Raw genomic sequence first — 16,720 nt, 5'->3', positions numbered from 1 at the left:
GGCATTTTTTTATTAACCACTGAGGATTATTTTATTATTGTTAGCCTTCTGGCATTTACTAAGATTTCTTTAAACAAAGGGAGAAATGGAGGTCATGCAGATAGCAGAGCTCAGCTTTTGACCCCAGTGACCCTGAACTGTTCCATGGGGAATGCAAACAAGGTTGTGATTGATGGTCTCTGGGTGCTGAGCAGTGACACTGAGTAACTAGATCTATGCACTACCACAGGATCTTTAAATAGAATCTCTGTTGCCCCTATATTTATCTCATGTTCACAACATGCCATGTGAAACACATCTCTCCAAATTGTTTTTGGAATAGGTTTTCTATCGCAGCAGTCAATGAAGTTGGTGAGGGGCCAGAAGCAGAATCTACAGTTACCACTCCATCCCCATCAGGTATGGTCTAGGCATCTCCTTTCTGTTACATAGGGATAAATGTTGACTGTGGTAAAGGTCAGAGTTCAAAGGTCATATGGAAGACCTCAAGATCCCTTGGCTTCATGCATGCTCTTGTTTTGGTACCTGATAATTTTTAATTTTATATTATTCTTTATATTTGATAAATAGGTTAGATAGACAGTTGATATTAGAATTTTGAGATTTTGAAAAATAGAATGAAAGAAGTAAGTATTTTAAGAAAGATGGCTTCAAATTCTTGGTTTTAGTTTAAACTAATAGTCATGGTAATTTGTATTTACAAATTGAGGAGTTACATATAAAATTTCTTATCTTGACGTTGCTTCACATGTGTATTGTTACATCAGACATTTTCCCAGCCTCCTTAAATGTTTTAAGTATACATAAATATTAAGAATTTAAATATTAACTTTTTGAAAATTCAGCCTGTGGATTTATTTTTTGTAAGTATTCCTTTTTGGTTGTTGTTTTTAAACAATTATCTTGAGAGGTTGTAAACTACTGGTACTTATAGGAGCAACTGCTTTCGAAGAAGCACTAGATAATTTTTGGTAGAAATGAGTTAGAGTCTTGACTAACTCAAGGATGAAAAAATCCCTTTAGTCTGTTCTCTACTTTCATCAAAACTCCATCTGTTGAATTGACTACCCCTTGCTCCAATCTGCATACAACACTGCCAGTGGTATTAGATGTCACTTATTATCAGCCAATGTTTTTTGGCTGTTCCTAGACTCTAGGAAAAGAGAGGTATTCCTGTCATGCATGAAGCATGTCCAAAGGAAAAGTTAAATATAGAGCAAGGTTAAGGTTACGGTGTGATTATTGCTTACCGTTTATTAATTGTCGGGAAAGTGTCTATCACTCACGGACCTTGCATCGGTTTCCAGTTGAGCAGGATATCAGAGTTCTGTAGCCTTCACATTTTATTTCAAGACTTTTCTCGTGCTTGAAACACCTTTAACATAGCTCGAGTTATGTAACAACCCACTTTGGTTGAGGCTGGATTACACCTACTGAGAAATTTATCTTGACTGGGAATAATGATTTAACCTCTATTGGAACAAGGATGTAAAGATGGTGTAATATGTCACATGACATGGTCACATAGTCCTACTTGACTGTCATCATATTTCCTACTGCCAGCCATGGATTTATGAAGATTATGTCACAGATGCAATACCTCTAAAATAACTCCAGAAAATTTAGTTAGTCTTTTAAAAAAGTGCTATCTTCCTTTTGAGAAAGTACTAAGACTTTCTGTGTTGGTTTGTGTGTGGTTGGTCAGTCTGCCTATAAATTATATTTTTTCAGTTCAAGAAGAAGAACAATGGCTCTTTTTATCCAGAAAAACTTCTCTAAGAAAGAGGTCTTTGAAGTACTTAGTAGATGAAGCACATTGCCTTTGGTCAGATGCTATACACCATAATATTACAGGTCAGTCTAACAGAATCACGTCTCTTTACTATGAAAAGACATATTTGGAATTTCTTGAAGAAAACTTCAGGAATAGTGGAATATTAAAAGTTGCACTTAGCCAGGTGTGGTGGTGCACACCTTTAATCTCAGCACTTGGGAGGCGGAGGCAGGCAAATTTCTGAGTTCAAGGCTAGCCTGGTCTAGAGTGAGTTCCAGGACAGTAAGGGCTACACAGAGAAACCCTGTCTTAACTCCCCCTAACCCCCCAAAAAGTTGCTCTTAGATCCCAGAGCTAGGTATGATTCACCTGTTTCTGAGTTGTTGATCTTTCCCATCTTGCCTTAGAAACATAGCCATGCATGGATGGGGGAGGGTTCAAAAGATCTTCTATCTGAGAGGAGATATTGACAAATGCTGGCTGCTGGGAGATGTCTAATTCTTCCATGACCTGAGAGGCTGCCCATATGCCAAGGTGGCTTCATACTGATGCATATACTAGCGACACTATATGGACAAAGAGGGCTTGAAAAAGAATACACACTGGAAGAGTGGTTGGGATAGAGGAAGAATTAGAGGGGAGTGAATGAGGGATGGATTTGATCCAAAGACATTTATGAAACTCTCAAACAATACAACAATATCCAAAAATGCTTTTGTGTCTGGGGATATAGCCCAGATATAGCAAATGCAAACTTGTCTGACTGAGGCCTTAGAGAACTTATGCACAAAACAAATAACCCTTCATCAAATCTGCTGTACTCCAAAGTTTTCCAGTGTTTCTAGAATTTACCCCCTTGAATATTTGCGGTCTATACTATTGTAAACTCTTCTAGTATTTTTATGGACGTTATGAAAATGCCCAACATATTTACACATATTAATTGTATGTAGTAGAAGAATTTAGAAGAATTTTTAGATTATAAGAATTTCTATTTGACTTTAACGAGTATTAAAGGCAAGTTTGCTTTAGTCTAAGTCTAACCACCTGGATGTACTTGTTTTACTCTTCTAGGAATATCAGTCTATGCTCAGCAGCAAGTGGTTTATTTTTCAGAAGGAACTGTCATCTGGATGAAGGGGGCTGCCAACATGTCTGATGTGTCTGACCTGAGAATTTTTTACCAAGGCTCAGGTCTAGTGTCTTCTATCTCCATAGACTGGCTGTACCAAAGGATGTATTTCATCATGGATAAACTGGTTAGTCGGAGGGAATATGACTAGTTATCAATACTAACAAGCATATCTGCTGGTTTGTCTCACTGGTTACTAACTTCAGATACTAGATTAGCAACAAATAATGGACTTAATTTAAAAAATGGTCTACCTTTGACATAGCGGGAGCCAGTTCTGGTTAACTATTAAGTCATCATTATTTGTGGCTTTTCATAGTTACAAGTTTTTATTAACGATAATTTATCTTGCTTGGTATCACTGTGTGAGACTGTCCAACATGGGCAAAGTCCACTGTAAGCATCTTTAGTTACATGGTAACCTGGGTTTATTTTAGTAGGTCTCTGGAAATATGTCAGCACTGAAGTTTTTGAGAAGAGGCTCTTCCAGCTTTCATTTTATAAGTGTGTGTTTATTGCAACGAACAAAGGCAACCACTCTACCTGAAGTCCAGAAGCTTGTAGTATAAAGCACATTTTAGAAATAATTGAGTACCTCCATAAACAAAGAAAAACATACATATTATTGTACTACTAGAATATAAGCTGATTAGAACATAAGATACAATGTTCCTTTTGTTTTGTTTTGTTTTTCATACTGACAATTTTTGTACAGCTGGCCCACTATCCATGATCTTCCTTCCTCAGCCTCCTCAGCTTTGGGATTACAGCTATGCACCAATTAAATTATCCTTTAAATGCCTTTTTTTATAAAAAGTACATTGTTATCATCACAATTCCAAGTATTGAACTGCTCAGGAAATACTTGGTGGCTAAGATGAATGTAGCCAGACATTAATCCTATTGGTGTATTTTTTGTTTGCTAGGTATATGTCTGTGAATTAAAGAATTGCTCAAATTTAGAGGAAATCACTCCCTTCTCTCTTATTGCACCTCAGAAAGTTGTGGTTGACTCCTACAATGGGTAAGTGTTGTAAGCCTTGTAAACACGAGGTCTTTTCCCCTGGCAAAAGTCTCTGGGATCTCTCTTGTGATCAGAACACTGTATCACCCAATGAGTCCGCTTGGGTGCCTCAGTTGAGGTCAGTTTAATTAAAATTGTGTTCAGATTTGGTGTCTTCCTCTTCTAGAGCAAACTACAACTACATGTTAATGACCTTTTGTTAGAGACCTTGGGACCATGACTCTAGTCCAAGATTTGACTTTACTGTATGATGGGAATCAGTAGCTCATTGCTCTCTTTAACAGCCACTATGAGAAGCTACTTCATTAAGTGCCTCTGGAGCTGATCCACACAGCTTTTTCATCTCTTGGTCTGGCTCATACATCTATCAAGAGGCTGCCTTAATAAGTAGGCTGCTAAACATCCATCCTCCTGTCATAGGATTTGATGGTTGAGAACAGGTCCACATTTCAAGTAGAAGACCCCTTTTCTCTGAGGTGAAAAATGAAAGAGACAGCAAACAAACAAACAAACAAACAAACAAACAAACTCCTCACACATTTGGGCTCAGCTGTGCTGCTCAGTTGCAGTGGAATTCCCTAGCAAGCATGTCTGTCTCATGACAAGCTGTATCATCCTGAGAAGGAAATGAAGATACTTCATGTATGTTAAATGTTCATGAGTGTGCTTTGGTAAAAATATAGAAAGTTATTTTGGGGGTTATTTCTTAAATATGGCCAAATAACAACAAACTCTTTACTAATAAGCATGTCCAATGTAAGATTCAGTATTTTTCTTTATTGTGGGAATAAATTGGCTTTTATTTTGAATGAAATAAAACCCACAGAACTTATTTCTTTCTTACATTGACATTCTCAGAAAAAAAGGTTGCTCACTGTTCAAGTCAAGCTTTCCTACCCATATTCTTGAAAACTTTAGAAATTTCTTGTGTGTGTTCTGTGTGTACACTTTTGTGTGTGTATGTGAGAGTGCACGTGATGAATGCATGCCACAGGAAGCATATGGAAGGGCACTTGTGTGGAGGTCAGATGACGACCTCTAGTGTTAGTCCTCAGTCAGACAAGTATCCTGTTCTCTGTTCACCAGCTGGCCTGTGAACTTCCAGGGATTCCCAAGACTTTCTCTCCCATCTTGCCTTAGGAACAAAGACATGTTCCTGCCGCAGGCTTTATTTGGGTTCTGGCTATTCAAACAAAGATCCCTGGGCAGCAAGCACATTTACCCACTGAGCAATCTCTCTATCCCTGGAAATCTATTTTTTGTTTTAGGTTTTAATTCCCGAATTATATAAAAAAAAATTGAGCTTCTGATTCTCCTGCCTCCATCTCCCTAGATCTAGGATTTCACGTGTGGACCATGATGCCTAGCTTCATGAGGGACTGGGTATTGAACTCAGGCCTTCATGCATGCTAGGTAAGCAACTCACTAAGTGAGCCACATCTCTAACCCAAATTATAGATTTATAAACCAAACCAAACCAAAGAAATAACTCCCCAAACACTGTGTTATAGGATAAGCCCTGTGGACTTTCTAGATATTTTTAAATAATTTTTTTGAGACAGATTCTCAATGTAGCCCTGGATGGGCTGGTACTCATTATATAGGCCAAGTTGGCCTTATGGATGCCTGCCCCCATCTGCCTCCAGACTGCTAGAGTTAAAGGCATGAACCACCACAATCAACTCCCGATTAAAAAAAAATCACTTCACTGTAATGAATGTATTATACTGCAGTGAGTCTACAAATAAAAGCATCGTACAGTTAGATCAAGGAAACCTACCACTCAAACACTTGCCCAGTACCAGGGTCTACCCTGCTCTGAACTATACAGATATGATGGCTACTCTGAGTGGTGGAGCGTCATGAAGGGTTTTATACTTCCACTATCAATCGCATCTTTATTTGCTTACTCAGCACAAAAAGTAAAGCTATGACAGATTTGAAACTAGAAATATATATATGCATATGTATATATGTATATATATGATTCATGTGTCCTTTTGACCACATTTTATCCTCCTTCATATCATGATGCTACCCTTTCTTAGACTCCTTTTGAAATGTCAAACTGCACCTACACTTAGAGCTGTTTATGCATCTGCATGTACACAGTAGGCTAGGATCCACATATGAGGGAGAACGGGTGATGTTTTTCTGTCTGGGTTTGGGTAACTCAGTTTCTATACCCATCCATTTTCCTACAAATTTCATGGCTTCATTTTTTTTATATAACTGAATATTATTACTAAAAATGTTAAAAATATTCCATTTGTTATGTGTCCCATATTTTTATTATCCATTCTAGACTGGTTTCATTTCCTTGCTATGACAAGCAGCACAGTAATAAACACAGAAACAACAATCTCTGTGGTAAGCTATGGGATTCTCTGCGATATATGCCCAGGAGTGGAATAGGTGGATTATGTGGTACTTCTGTTTTTAACTTTAAAATTGTAAATGTAAACTGATTTCCATAATGACTGTGCTAATTTGCTTGTTCACTGCAGTGAATAAGTGTTCCTTTTTTTGCGTACCCTCTTCAATATTTGTTGTCAGATTTCTTGATGACAGCCATTCAGACTGTGGTAAGGTGACGTCTCAAAGTAGTGGTAATTTGCATTTCTCTCATTGCTAGAGAACCTAGACACTTTTTTTGTTTTGGTTTGTTTTGTTTTTTTCCAGACAGGGTTTCTCTCTGTAGCCCTGGCTGTCCTGGAACTCACTCTGTAGACCAGGTTGGCCTCGAACTCAGAAATCCGCCTGTCTCTGCCTCCCAAGTGCCGGGATTAAAGGCGTGCGCCACCACTGCCCGGCTGAAGCTAGACACTTTTAAAAATAGTTATTGGCCGTTTGTGCTTCTTTTGAAAACTATCTATTGAACTCATTCTCCTATTTATTGATTGGCAGTTCTATTTCCTTAGTATTTGGTTTCTGCAATTTTTTTATAAATTCTTGATTTTTATTCCCTTTTCTGAAATGTGGCTGGTTAAAATTTTCTTCCATCCTATGGGATGTTAACTTGTTCTGTTGATAGTATAATTTGCTGTGCATACATTTTAAAACCATGTAGTCCTGTCTACTGATACTTGGGGCTAGTTCCTATTCTGTCTAGAAAGTTCTTCTCTACCCATGTCTCGAAGAATATTGTTTTCTTCTAGCACTTTCGATTTTTTTATTTTTCCAATTTTTAATAGATATTTTCTTTATTTACAATTCAAATGCTATCCCGAAAGTCCCATATACATTCCGTCTGCCCTGATCCCCTACCCACCCACTCCTGCTTCCTGGCCCTGGCATTCCCCTGGGGCATATAATCTTTGCAAGACCAAGGGCCTCTCCTCCCAATGATGGCTGACTAGGCCATCTTCTGCTATATATGCAGCTAGAGACACGAGCTCTGGGGGTACTGGTTAGTTCATATTGTTGTTCCACCTATAGGGTTGCAGACCCCTTTAGCTCCTTGGTACTCCTGAATGCACCCAGTATCGTCTAGTCCAATTCTGATTTCTCTCATTTGTGAGGGTCTAAGAGCATATGGAATGGATGGAATGCTCTGTTGTTGGTAGTTACAGAACATAAGTCATTTTGTGGATAATGAACTTCACTCACCAAATCAGCCTTCCTAGGACAGCACATTGAGATAATCAGTGGCTCCTATTTCCTATTAGAATAACGTGGATTTGTGCGTAGATTTTGAAGTGTGGTCTGAAACGATCATCATGATAATTAGAATTTATACCAATTTGTTTGTACCTAACTTGTTTCTAGGCTCTTTCTCCCAATAATCATTTTATCCTGAGGTAGGTCCCTTTGTAGACAGGGAAGTTGGGACACAAGTTGATCCAGCAATCATCTAAGCTACTTTGCAGTGAACCAGGATAAGTTCTGCTGGATCAGGCCCTGCCTTCTGATCTTCTTCTAACTTGACAGGACAGTTTCTATAAAAATCAGCACATACCTTTCAGCACGTTTGTGGTCTTATAGGAGATGCAACATGTGCAGTGGTTTGCAACTGTCCTGGCATTCACGGTGCTGTCCTTCATGCAATTAGTTTTGCACCATTGCATCATATCCTTGAGGAGTTTCAACTTAACAAGAAATCTTAACCTATCCCTTTATCCTACACTTTGCGTCCCTCTCCCCCTTCTGGTCTCTTCTTCTCACTCTCCTTTCTTCTTCCTGCTTTTCTTTCCTCTTCCTGTAGTGATTCAGCTTGAAGCTCTGCTTTTTTCTCTGCCACAGTCCAAGGACTGGGCTTCTTTAACCCAGGCTGCTTTTCTGTTAAGTTTCTTTAGATACATTGAACAAGTTTTGAATTTTGTAGGGTAGACAATCAAGAACCATTCCTTTTGTCCGATACCATTTTCTGTTGAGGCAATCAACCTGAACTTATAATTCAAAGTGAGCTTGTATCTCAGGGTTTTACCTTAGGCTAGAATGTAAGCACAGTTTTAAAGATCTGGGAAGATCAGTAAGAGGAATAAGAGTGGACTGAGTAACAAGAAGAAAAAAATGGCTTAATAGTTGTGATGCAAGTTGGAATGTAACAAGACATTCAGTTATGATAAGATATATTAAACTGTATGAACTTGCTAGCATCTATTTCTCTCTCTCTCTCTCTCTCTCTCTCTCTCTCTCTCTCTCTCTCTCTCTCTCTCTCTCTCTCACTCTTTTCGAGACAGGCTTTCTCTGTATAGCCCTGGCTGTCCTGGAACTCACTTTGTAGACCAGGCTGGCCTCGAACTCAGAAATTCGCTTACCTCTGCCTCCCAAGTGCTAGGATTAAAGGCATGTGCCACCACCCCCGGCCAAGCATCTATTTTCATGATCACAAATTCTAAATCAGCTATCAATTAGTAATTTTACATACCAGTTAAATTAAAAAATAGCTAATTTTTTTGTGTATGAGTGTTTTGCTTACCTATGTGTCTGTGCAGCAATTATATGCCTGTTTTTTGAGGAGGCCAGAATAAGGGTGTCATATCTCTTACACCTGAAGCTATTGATGGTAACTTTGTGATGCTTAGAGTTGAACCCAGGTCCTCTAGAAGAGCAGTAAGTACTCTTAATTGCTGAACCATCTTCCTAGCTCCATTGGTTAAAAATTTACGCTGATGTTTGATTTTCTGTTAAATATTGAGCCATGTGTTTTCTTTTTCCATGTTAAAAGATTACCTGCTCATTGCTATGAGGATAGACCTCACATAGCATATGCATCTTCAAAATGTATTTATTTTATTTTCATGTGTATATGTATGTGTGCATTTGAGTACAGGTGCCTTCTGGTGCCTTCAGAGGTTATGGGTCTCATATCCCCTGGAGTTACAGACTGTTGTGAGCCTGTACCCTGTTGTACCCTGATAGGGGTACTGGGACTAGAACTCCAGTCCTCTGAAAGCACAGAAAGTGCTCTTAACCACTGAGACACCTCTTTAGCCCTTTGGACATACATCTTTAAGTATCCTGTTGGCTTCCATCTCTTGATAGTTGGGTGGCCCTGCTCAGCATCTTTGTCAGTACTTGTTGGGTACTTCTTTACTGTTTATAAAATGAAACACTTGTATTTGCCTGACTCACTTATAGACAGATACTGTCAAAAGCTTAGAACACTTGAGATACAAAGTAGTTCTGTTAATTGTAGCAAAATACAAATGGCTTACATTTTTTCTTTTCTTTTTTGCTATTTATCATTGTCAATGCATGAGAAAATTTATTGTCAGAATTTGACTTAAGAATTTGGATAGTCTAGCTGGGCGTGGTGGCGCACGCGTTTAATCCCAGAACTTGGGAGGCAGAGGCAGGCGGATTTCTGAGTTCGAGACCAACCTGGTCTACAAAGTGAGTTCCAGGACAGCCAGGGCTACAGAGAAACCCGGTCTCGAAAAACAAAAAATCAACAACAAAAAATTTAATTTGGATAGTCTAGTGGAAATGTGTTTAGAAATGTGTGTGTGTGTGTGTGTGTGTGTGTGTGTGCACTTGTCTGGTGACTAAAGGTCAAAGCTGGGTGCCCTCTTCTATCACATTCTGTTTTGTGAGCCAGGGTCTCTTACTGAGCCCACAGCTTGGCATCTTCTGGTAGGCTGTTTGCCAATGAGCCTCCAGGATTTACATCTCCACTCTCACTGGAGTTTCTGATGTACACAGCTGAGGTTGGCTTTCCCATGACTTCTGGGAATCCACATTCAGCTCTTCATGCTTACCTGGGAGTGCTTGACTCACTCAGCCATCTCTCCAGCCCTAGCTATGTGATTTTTACATAATAGGCTTACCTCTAACATCTTTAGAGATACTTTTTAATTTTAACTCTGATTCTTCAGAAAGTCCCTAAAAGTTCATCATAAAACAGGATAGAGTTCTCAACTTCCTACTGTCATCAGTAGGGCTTATGTCCAGCTCTGACCTTTGTCATTTTGCCCCTTGGGAAGTCCTGGGATACATGGTACTGGTTGAGCACAGCAATTATCCCAGAAGGTTACAAAGCCACCCTTGTGCTGACTTATATCAGGTGTTTTTTGTCTCTCTGTCAGGTACCTCTTTTATCTCCTGAGAGACGGCATCTACAGAGTCAATCTCCCTTTGCCATCTGGCAGGGACACCAAAGCTGTGCGTATTGTGGAGAGTGGCACATTAAAGGACTTTGCAGTAAAGCCCCAATCCAAGCGAATCATTTACTTCAATGACACCATGCAACTCTTCATGTCAACGTTTCTGGATGGCTCTGCCTTCCACCGGGTCCTGCCTTGGGTCCCCCTTGTGACTGTGAAGAGCTTTGCTTGTGAAAACAATGACTTCCTCATCACAGATGGCAAGGCCATTTTTCAGCAGGACTCCCTGTCTTTCAATGAATTCATCGTGGGATGTGACCTGAGTCACATAGAAGAGTTTGGGTTTGGTAACTTGGTCATCTTTGGCTCCTCTGTCCAGTCATACCCTCTGCCAGGACATCCACAGGAGGTCTCAGTGCTGTTTGGTTCTCGAGAGGCCCTTATTCAGTGGACGCCTCCTGCTCTCGCCATAGGAGCCAGTGAGCACTTATCTTGCATTTATTGTTAGACTTGTAGTAGGAGGGTCTTTATACGCCATGGGCAGACCACAAAAGAATAGCCCATCCACTTTTGGACATATGAGATGTACTGACTTCCTAGTTTGGTGACTAGCCAGGTGGATATAGACTCAGGCTTGGGGCTTGCATGAATTTCAGCCATTTCCTCACAGCTTTCTAAACTTGACTCTCCATCTCTGGATAGACATAATGCATATGGTAGGAAGCAAGTAGTCTCTGGAACATTTTAGAAAAAAAAAAGGTGGCTTAGGAGTTTATTTCTGGAAAGAGACAACATGACCATGACAACTCTTATAAAGGAAATACTTAATTGGGGATGACTTACCATTCAGAGGTTTAGTGCATTATCATCATGGTGGGAAGCATGGTGGTATACAGGTAGATTTGTTGCTAGAGAGGTAGTTGAGAGTTCTATATTCAGATGGACAAGGCAGCAGGAAGAGACAGTGAGCCACCAGGCTTGGTTTGAGCTTCTGAAACTGCAAAGCCCACCCCTAGTGACATATTTCCTCCAAAAAGGCCACACCTCCAATAATACCAGTCCCTATGAGTCTATGGGGGGACATTTTCATTTTTTTCATTAATTTACTTATTTATTCACTTTACATCCTGGTCACTCCCCCCTCCGAGTTCCCCCCTCGCACAGCCCCTTTCCAGCCCCTCCTCTTCTTGTCTGAGAAGGGGGAGCGTCCCTCTGGGTAAGAACCCACTCCAGCATATCAAGTCACTGCAGACACTGCAGGATAAGCATGTCCTTTCCCACAAAGCAGCTCAGTAAGGGAACAGGATTCACAGGCAAGCAACAGGGTCAGAGACAGCCCTGCTCCAGTTGTTGGGAAGTTCATATAAAGACCAAGCTGGTGTGTGTGTGTGTGTAAGGCTAGGTGTAGCCCATGTATGCTTTTGGATGATGGTTTAGTCTCTGGGGAGCCTATGGAGGTCATTTTCATTCAGACCACCACAAAGGGCAAATGATTTCAGCTTTGTGAATGGATAGTCTCTGTCTTTTATTTATTTTTCATTGTTTTTTTTAATTAGGTATTTTCTTCATTTACATTTCCAATGCTACCCCAAAAGTCCCCCAAACCTTCCCCCACTCCCCCTCCCCCCAACTCCCACTTCTTGGCCACGGTGTTCCCCTGTACTGGGGCATATAAAGTTTGCAAGTCCAATGGGCCTCTCTTTCCAGTGATGGCCGACTAGGCCATCTTCTGATACATATGCAGCTAGAGACATGAGCTCCGGGGGTACTGGTTAGTTCATATTGTTGTTCCACCTATAGGGTTGCAGTTCCCTTTAGCTCCTTGGGTACTTTCTCTAGCTCCTCCATTGGGGGCCCTGTGATCCATCCAATAGCTGACTGTGAGCATTCACTTATGTGTTTGCTAGGCCCCGGCCTCCCAAGAGACAGCTATATCTGGGCCCTTTCAGCAAAACCTTGCTAGTGTGTGCAATGGTGTCAGCGTTTGGAAGCTGATTACTTTTTTTTTTTTTTTTTTTTTTTTAAAGGGATGAGCATACTTCTTTTCGATTCTCTTTCTTTTTTTCCTGGATTTCTTTATTTTTTCATTTTATGTTTCTTTTTTTTTATTAGATATTTTCTTTATTTACATTTCAAATGTTATCCTCTTTCCTGGTTTCCCCTCCAAAACCCCCCTATTCCATCCCTTCCCCTGCTTACCAACCCACCCACTCCAGCTTCCTGGCCCTGGCATTCCCCTACACATTCCCCTTGGAGCCTTTACAGGACCAAGCATCTCTCCTCCCCTTGATGACTGACAAGGCAATCTTCTGCTACTTATGTGGCTGGAGCCATGGGTCCTTCCTTGTGTACTCTTTGGTTGGTGATTTAGTACCTGGGAGCTCTGGGGGTACTGGTTGGTTCATACTGTTGTTGGGGTTGCAAACCCCTTCAGCTCCTTGGGTCCTTTCTCTAGTTCCTCCAATGAGGACCCTGTGCTCAGTCCAATGGTTAGCTGAAAGCATCCACCTCTGTATTTGTCAGGCACTGGTAGAGACAGCTATATCAGGCTCCTGTCAGCAGGCACTTGCTGGCATCCACAAAAGTGTCTAGGTTTGGTGACATATATGGGATGGATCCGTAGGTGAGGGTGTCTCTGGATGGCCTTTCCTTCAGTCTCTGCTTCACACTTTGTCTCTGAATTCTTCCCATGGGTATTGTGTTCCCCCTTCTAAGAAAGACCGGAGTATCCACACTTTGGTCTTCCGTCTTCTTGAGCTTCATTCAGTCTGTGGATTGTGTCTTGGGTGTTTTGAGCATCCGGGCTAATATCCACTTACCAGGGAATGCATACCATGTGTGTTCTTTTGTGATTGGGTTACATCACTCAGGATGGTATTTTCTAGTTCCATCTATTTGCCTAAGAATTTCATAAATTCATTGTTTTTAATAGCTGAGTAGTACTTTATTGTGTAAATGTAACATATTTTCTGTATCCATTCCTCTGTTAAAAAACATATGGGTTCTTTCCAGCTTCTGGCTATTATAAATAAGGCTGTTATGAACATAGTGGAGCATGTGTCCTTATTACATATTGGAGCATCTTCTGGGAGCCCAGGAGTGGTATAACTGGGTCCTTAGGTAGTACTATGTCCAATATTCTGAGGAACTGCCAGACTGATTTCCAGAGTGGTTGTACCAGTTTGTAGTCCCACCAGCATTGGAGGAGTGTTCCTCTTTCTCCACATCCTCACCAGCATCTGCTGTTACCTGAGTTTTTGATCTTAGCCATTCTGACTGGTGTTAGGTGGAATCTCAGGGTTGTTTTGATCTGATGACTAAGGATGGTGAACATTTCTTTAGGTGCTTCTCAGCCATTTGGTATTCCTTAGTTGTGAATTCTTTGTTTAGCTCTGTATCCCATTTTTAATAGGGTTATTTGATTCTCTGGAGTCTAACTTCTTGAGTTCTTTGTATATATTGGATGTAGGGTTGGTAAAGATCTTTTCCCAATCTGTTGGTTGCCGTTTTGTCCTATTGACAGTGTCCTTTGCCTTACAGTAACTTTGCAATTTTATGAGGTCCCATTTGTCAGTTCTTGATCTTAGAGCATAAGTTATTGGTGTTCTGTTCAGGAAATTTTCCACTGTACCCATGTCATCGAGGTTCTTCCCCACTTTCTCTTCTATTAGTTTCGGTGTCTCTGGTTTTATGTGGAGTTCTTTGACCCACTGAGACTTGAACTTTGTACAAGGAGATAAGAATGGGCCAATTTGCATTCTTCTACACGCTAACTGCCTGTTGAACCAGCACTATTTTTTGAAAATGCTGTCTCTTTTTCTACTGGATGGTTTTAGCTCCTTCAAGTGACCATAGGTGTGTGGGTTCATTTCTGGGTCTTCAATTCTATTCCATTGGTCTATCTGCCTGTCACTGTACCAATACCATGCAATATTTTTTTAAATCACAATTTCTCTGTAGTACAGCATGAGGTCAGGCATGGTGATTTCACCAGAAGTTCGATTTCTTTTTATTGTTGAGAATAGTTTTCTCTATCCTAGGTTTTTGTTATTCCAGATGAATTTGCAAATTTCTCTTTCTAACTCTATGAAGAATTGAGTTGGAATGTTGATAAAGGTTGCATTGAATCTGTAGATTGCTTTTGGCAAGATGGCCATTTAAAAAAATATTAATCCTGCCAATCCATGAGCATGGGAGATCTTTCCATCTTCTGAGATCTTTGATTTCTTTCTTCAGAGACTTGAAGTTCTTGTAATATAGATCTTTCATTTGCTTAATTAGAGTCACACCAAGGTATTTTATATTATTTGTGACGATTGTGAAAGGTGTTGTTTCCCTAATATCTTTCCCAGCCTGTTTGTCCTTTGAGAAGAGAAAGGCCACTGATTTGTTTGAGTTAATTTTATATCCAGCTACTTCACTGAAGTTGTTTATTAGGTTTAGGAGTTCTCTGGTGGAATTTTTGGGGTCTTTATCATATTATATCATCTGCAAATAGTGATATTTTGACTTCTTCCTTTCCAATTGGTATCCTTTTGATCTCCTTTTGTTGTCTAATTGCTCTGGCTAGGACTTTAAGTACTATATTGAATAGGTAGGGAGAGAGTGGGCAGCCTTGTCTAATCCCTGATTTTAGTGGGATTGCTTCAAGTTTCTCTCCATTTAGTTTGATGTTGGCTACTGGTTTGCTGTATATTGATTTTACTATGTTTAGGTATGGGACTAGAATTCCTGTTCTTTCCAAGATTTTTATCATGAAGGGGTGTTGGATTTTGTCAAATGCTTTCTCAGCATCTAATGATATGATCATATGGGTTTTTTGTTTGAGTTTGTTTATATAGTGAATTATGTTAATTGATTTCCATATATTGAACTATCCCTGCATCCCTGTGGTGAAGTCTACTTGATCATGATGGATGATAGTTTTGGTGTGTTCTTGGATTTGGTTAGCAAGAATTTTATTGAGTATTTTTGCATCGATAGTCATAAGGGAAATTGGTCTGAAGTTCTCTTTCTTTGTTGGGTCTTTGTGTGGTTTAGGTATCAGAGTAATTGTGGCTTAATAGAATGAGTTGGCTAGAGTTCCTTCTGTTTCTATTTTGTGGAATAGTTTGAATGGTATTGGAATTAGGTCTTCTTAGAAGGTCTGATAGAACTTTGCACTAAACTCATCTGGTCCTGGCCTTTTTGTTTTTGTTTTTGTTTTTTGTTTTTTTTTTTTTTTTTGATGGGAGACTATTAATGACTGCTTCTATTTCTTTAGGGAATATGGGATCATTTATCTGATCCTGATTTAACTTTCGTACCTGGTATCTGTCTAGAAAATTGTCCATTTCATCCAGATTTTCCAGTTTTGTTGAGTATAGGCTTTTGTAGTAGGAACTGGTGATTTTTTCGAATTTCCTTGGTTTCTGTTGTTATATCTCCCTTTTCATTTCTGATTTTGTCAATTTTCGTAATGTCTCTGTGCCCTCTGGTTAGTCTGGCTAAGAGTTTATCTATGTTTTTGATTTTCTTAAAGAACCAGCTCCCGGTTTTGTTGATTCTTTGTATAGTTCTTTTTCTTTCTACTTAGTTGATTTCAGCCCTAAGTTTGATTATTTCCTACCATCTACTTCTCTTGGGTGAATTTGCTTCTTTTGTTATAGAGCTTTCAGTTGTGCTGTCAAGCTGCTAGTGTGTGCTCTGTCCAGTTTCTTTTTTGGAGGCACTCAGAACTATGACTTTTCCTCTTAGTACTGCTTTCATTGTGTCCCATAAGTTTGGGTATGTTGTATCTTCATTTTTATTAAATTATAAAAAGTCTTTAATTTCTTTCTTAATTTCTTCCTTGACCAAGTTATCATTGAGTAGAGGGCTGTTCATTTTCCATGTGTGTGTGTGCTTTCTGTTGTTTTTGTTACTATTGAAAACCAGCCTTAATCTGTAGTGATCTGATAGGAGGCACAGGGTTATTTCAATCTTCTGGTATCTGTTGAGGTCTGATTTGTGACCAATTATATGGTCAGTTTTGGAGGATGTACCATGAGGTGCTAAAAAGAAGGTATATTCTTTTGATTTAGGATGAAATGTTCTATAGATATCTTTTAAATCCATTTGGCCCAAAACTTCTGTTAGTTTCACTCTGTCTCTGTTTAGTTTGTGTTTCCCTGATCTGTCTATTGATGAGAGTGGGGTGTTGAAGTCCCCCACAATTATTGTGTGAGGTGCAATGTGTGGTTTTAGCTTTAATAAAGTTTCTT

General features: G+C 39.7%; 1 protein-coding gene across 7 annotated transcripts in view; it reads left to right on the top strand.

Moving 5' to 3' along the window:
- Positions 1 to 16,720, top strand: part of Ros1 (Ros1 proto-oncogene) — a 150,536-nt gene that overhangs the window by 29,660 nt on the left and 104,156 nt on the right. For all 7 annotated transcript variants that reach the window (XM_017313858.1, XM_017313855.1, XM_011243147.2 and 4 more), the window contains 5 exons: positions 323 to 399; positions 1,732 to 1,854; positions 2,849 to 3,033; positions 3,833 to 3,930; positions 10,461 to 10,957. In XM_017313858.1, coding sequence (XP_017169347.1) covers positions 323 to 399; positions 1,732 to 1,854; positions 2,849 to 3,033; positions 3,833 to 3,930; positions 10,461 to 10,957 — 980 coding nt within the window. The remainder of the gene's footprint in view (positions 1 to 322; positions 400 to 1,731; positions 1,855 to 2,848; positions 3,034 to 3,832; positions 3,931 to 10,460; positions 10,958 to 16,720) is intronic.

Source organism: Mus musculus, chromosome 10 (genome assembly GCF_000001635.26).
Source record: "Mus musculus strain C57BL/6J chromosome 10, GRCm38.p6 C57BL/6J".
NCBI classification, from domain to species: domain Eukaryota; kingdom Metazoa; phylum Chordata; class Mammalia; order Rodentia; family Muridae; genus Mus; species Mus musculus.
Note: the sequence above shows the minus strand (reverse complement) of the source record. Positions and strands in the feature narration are given on the sequence as shown.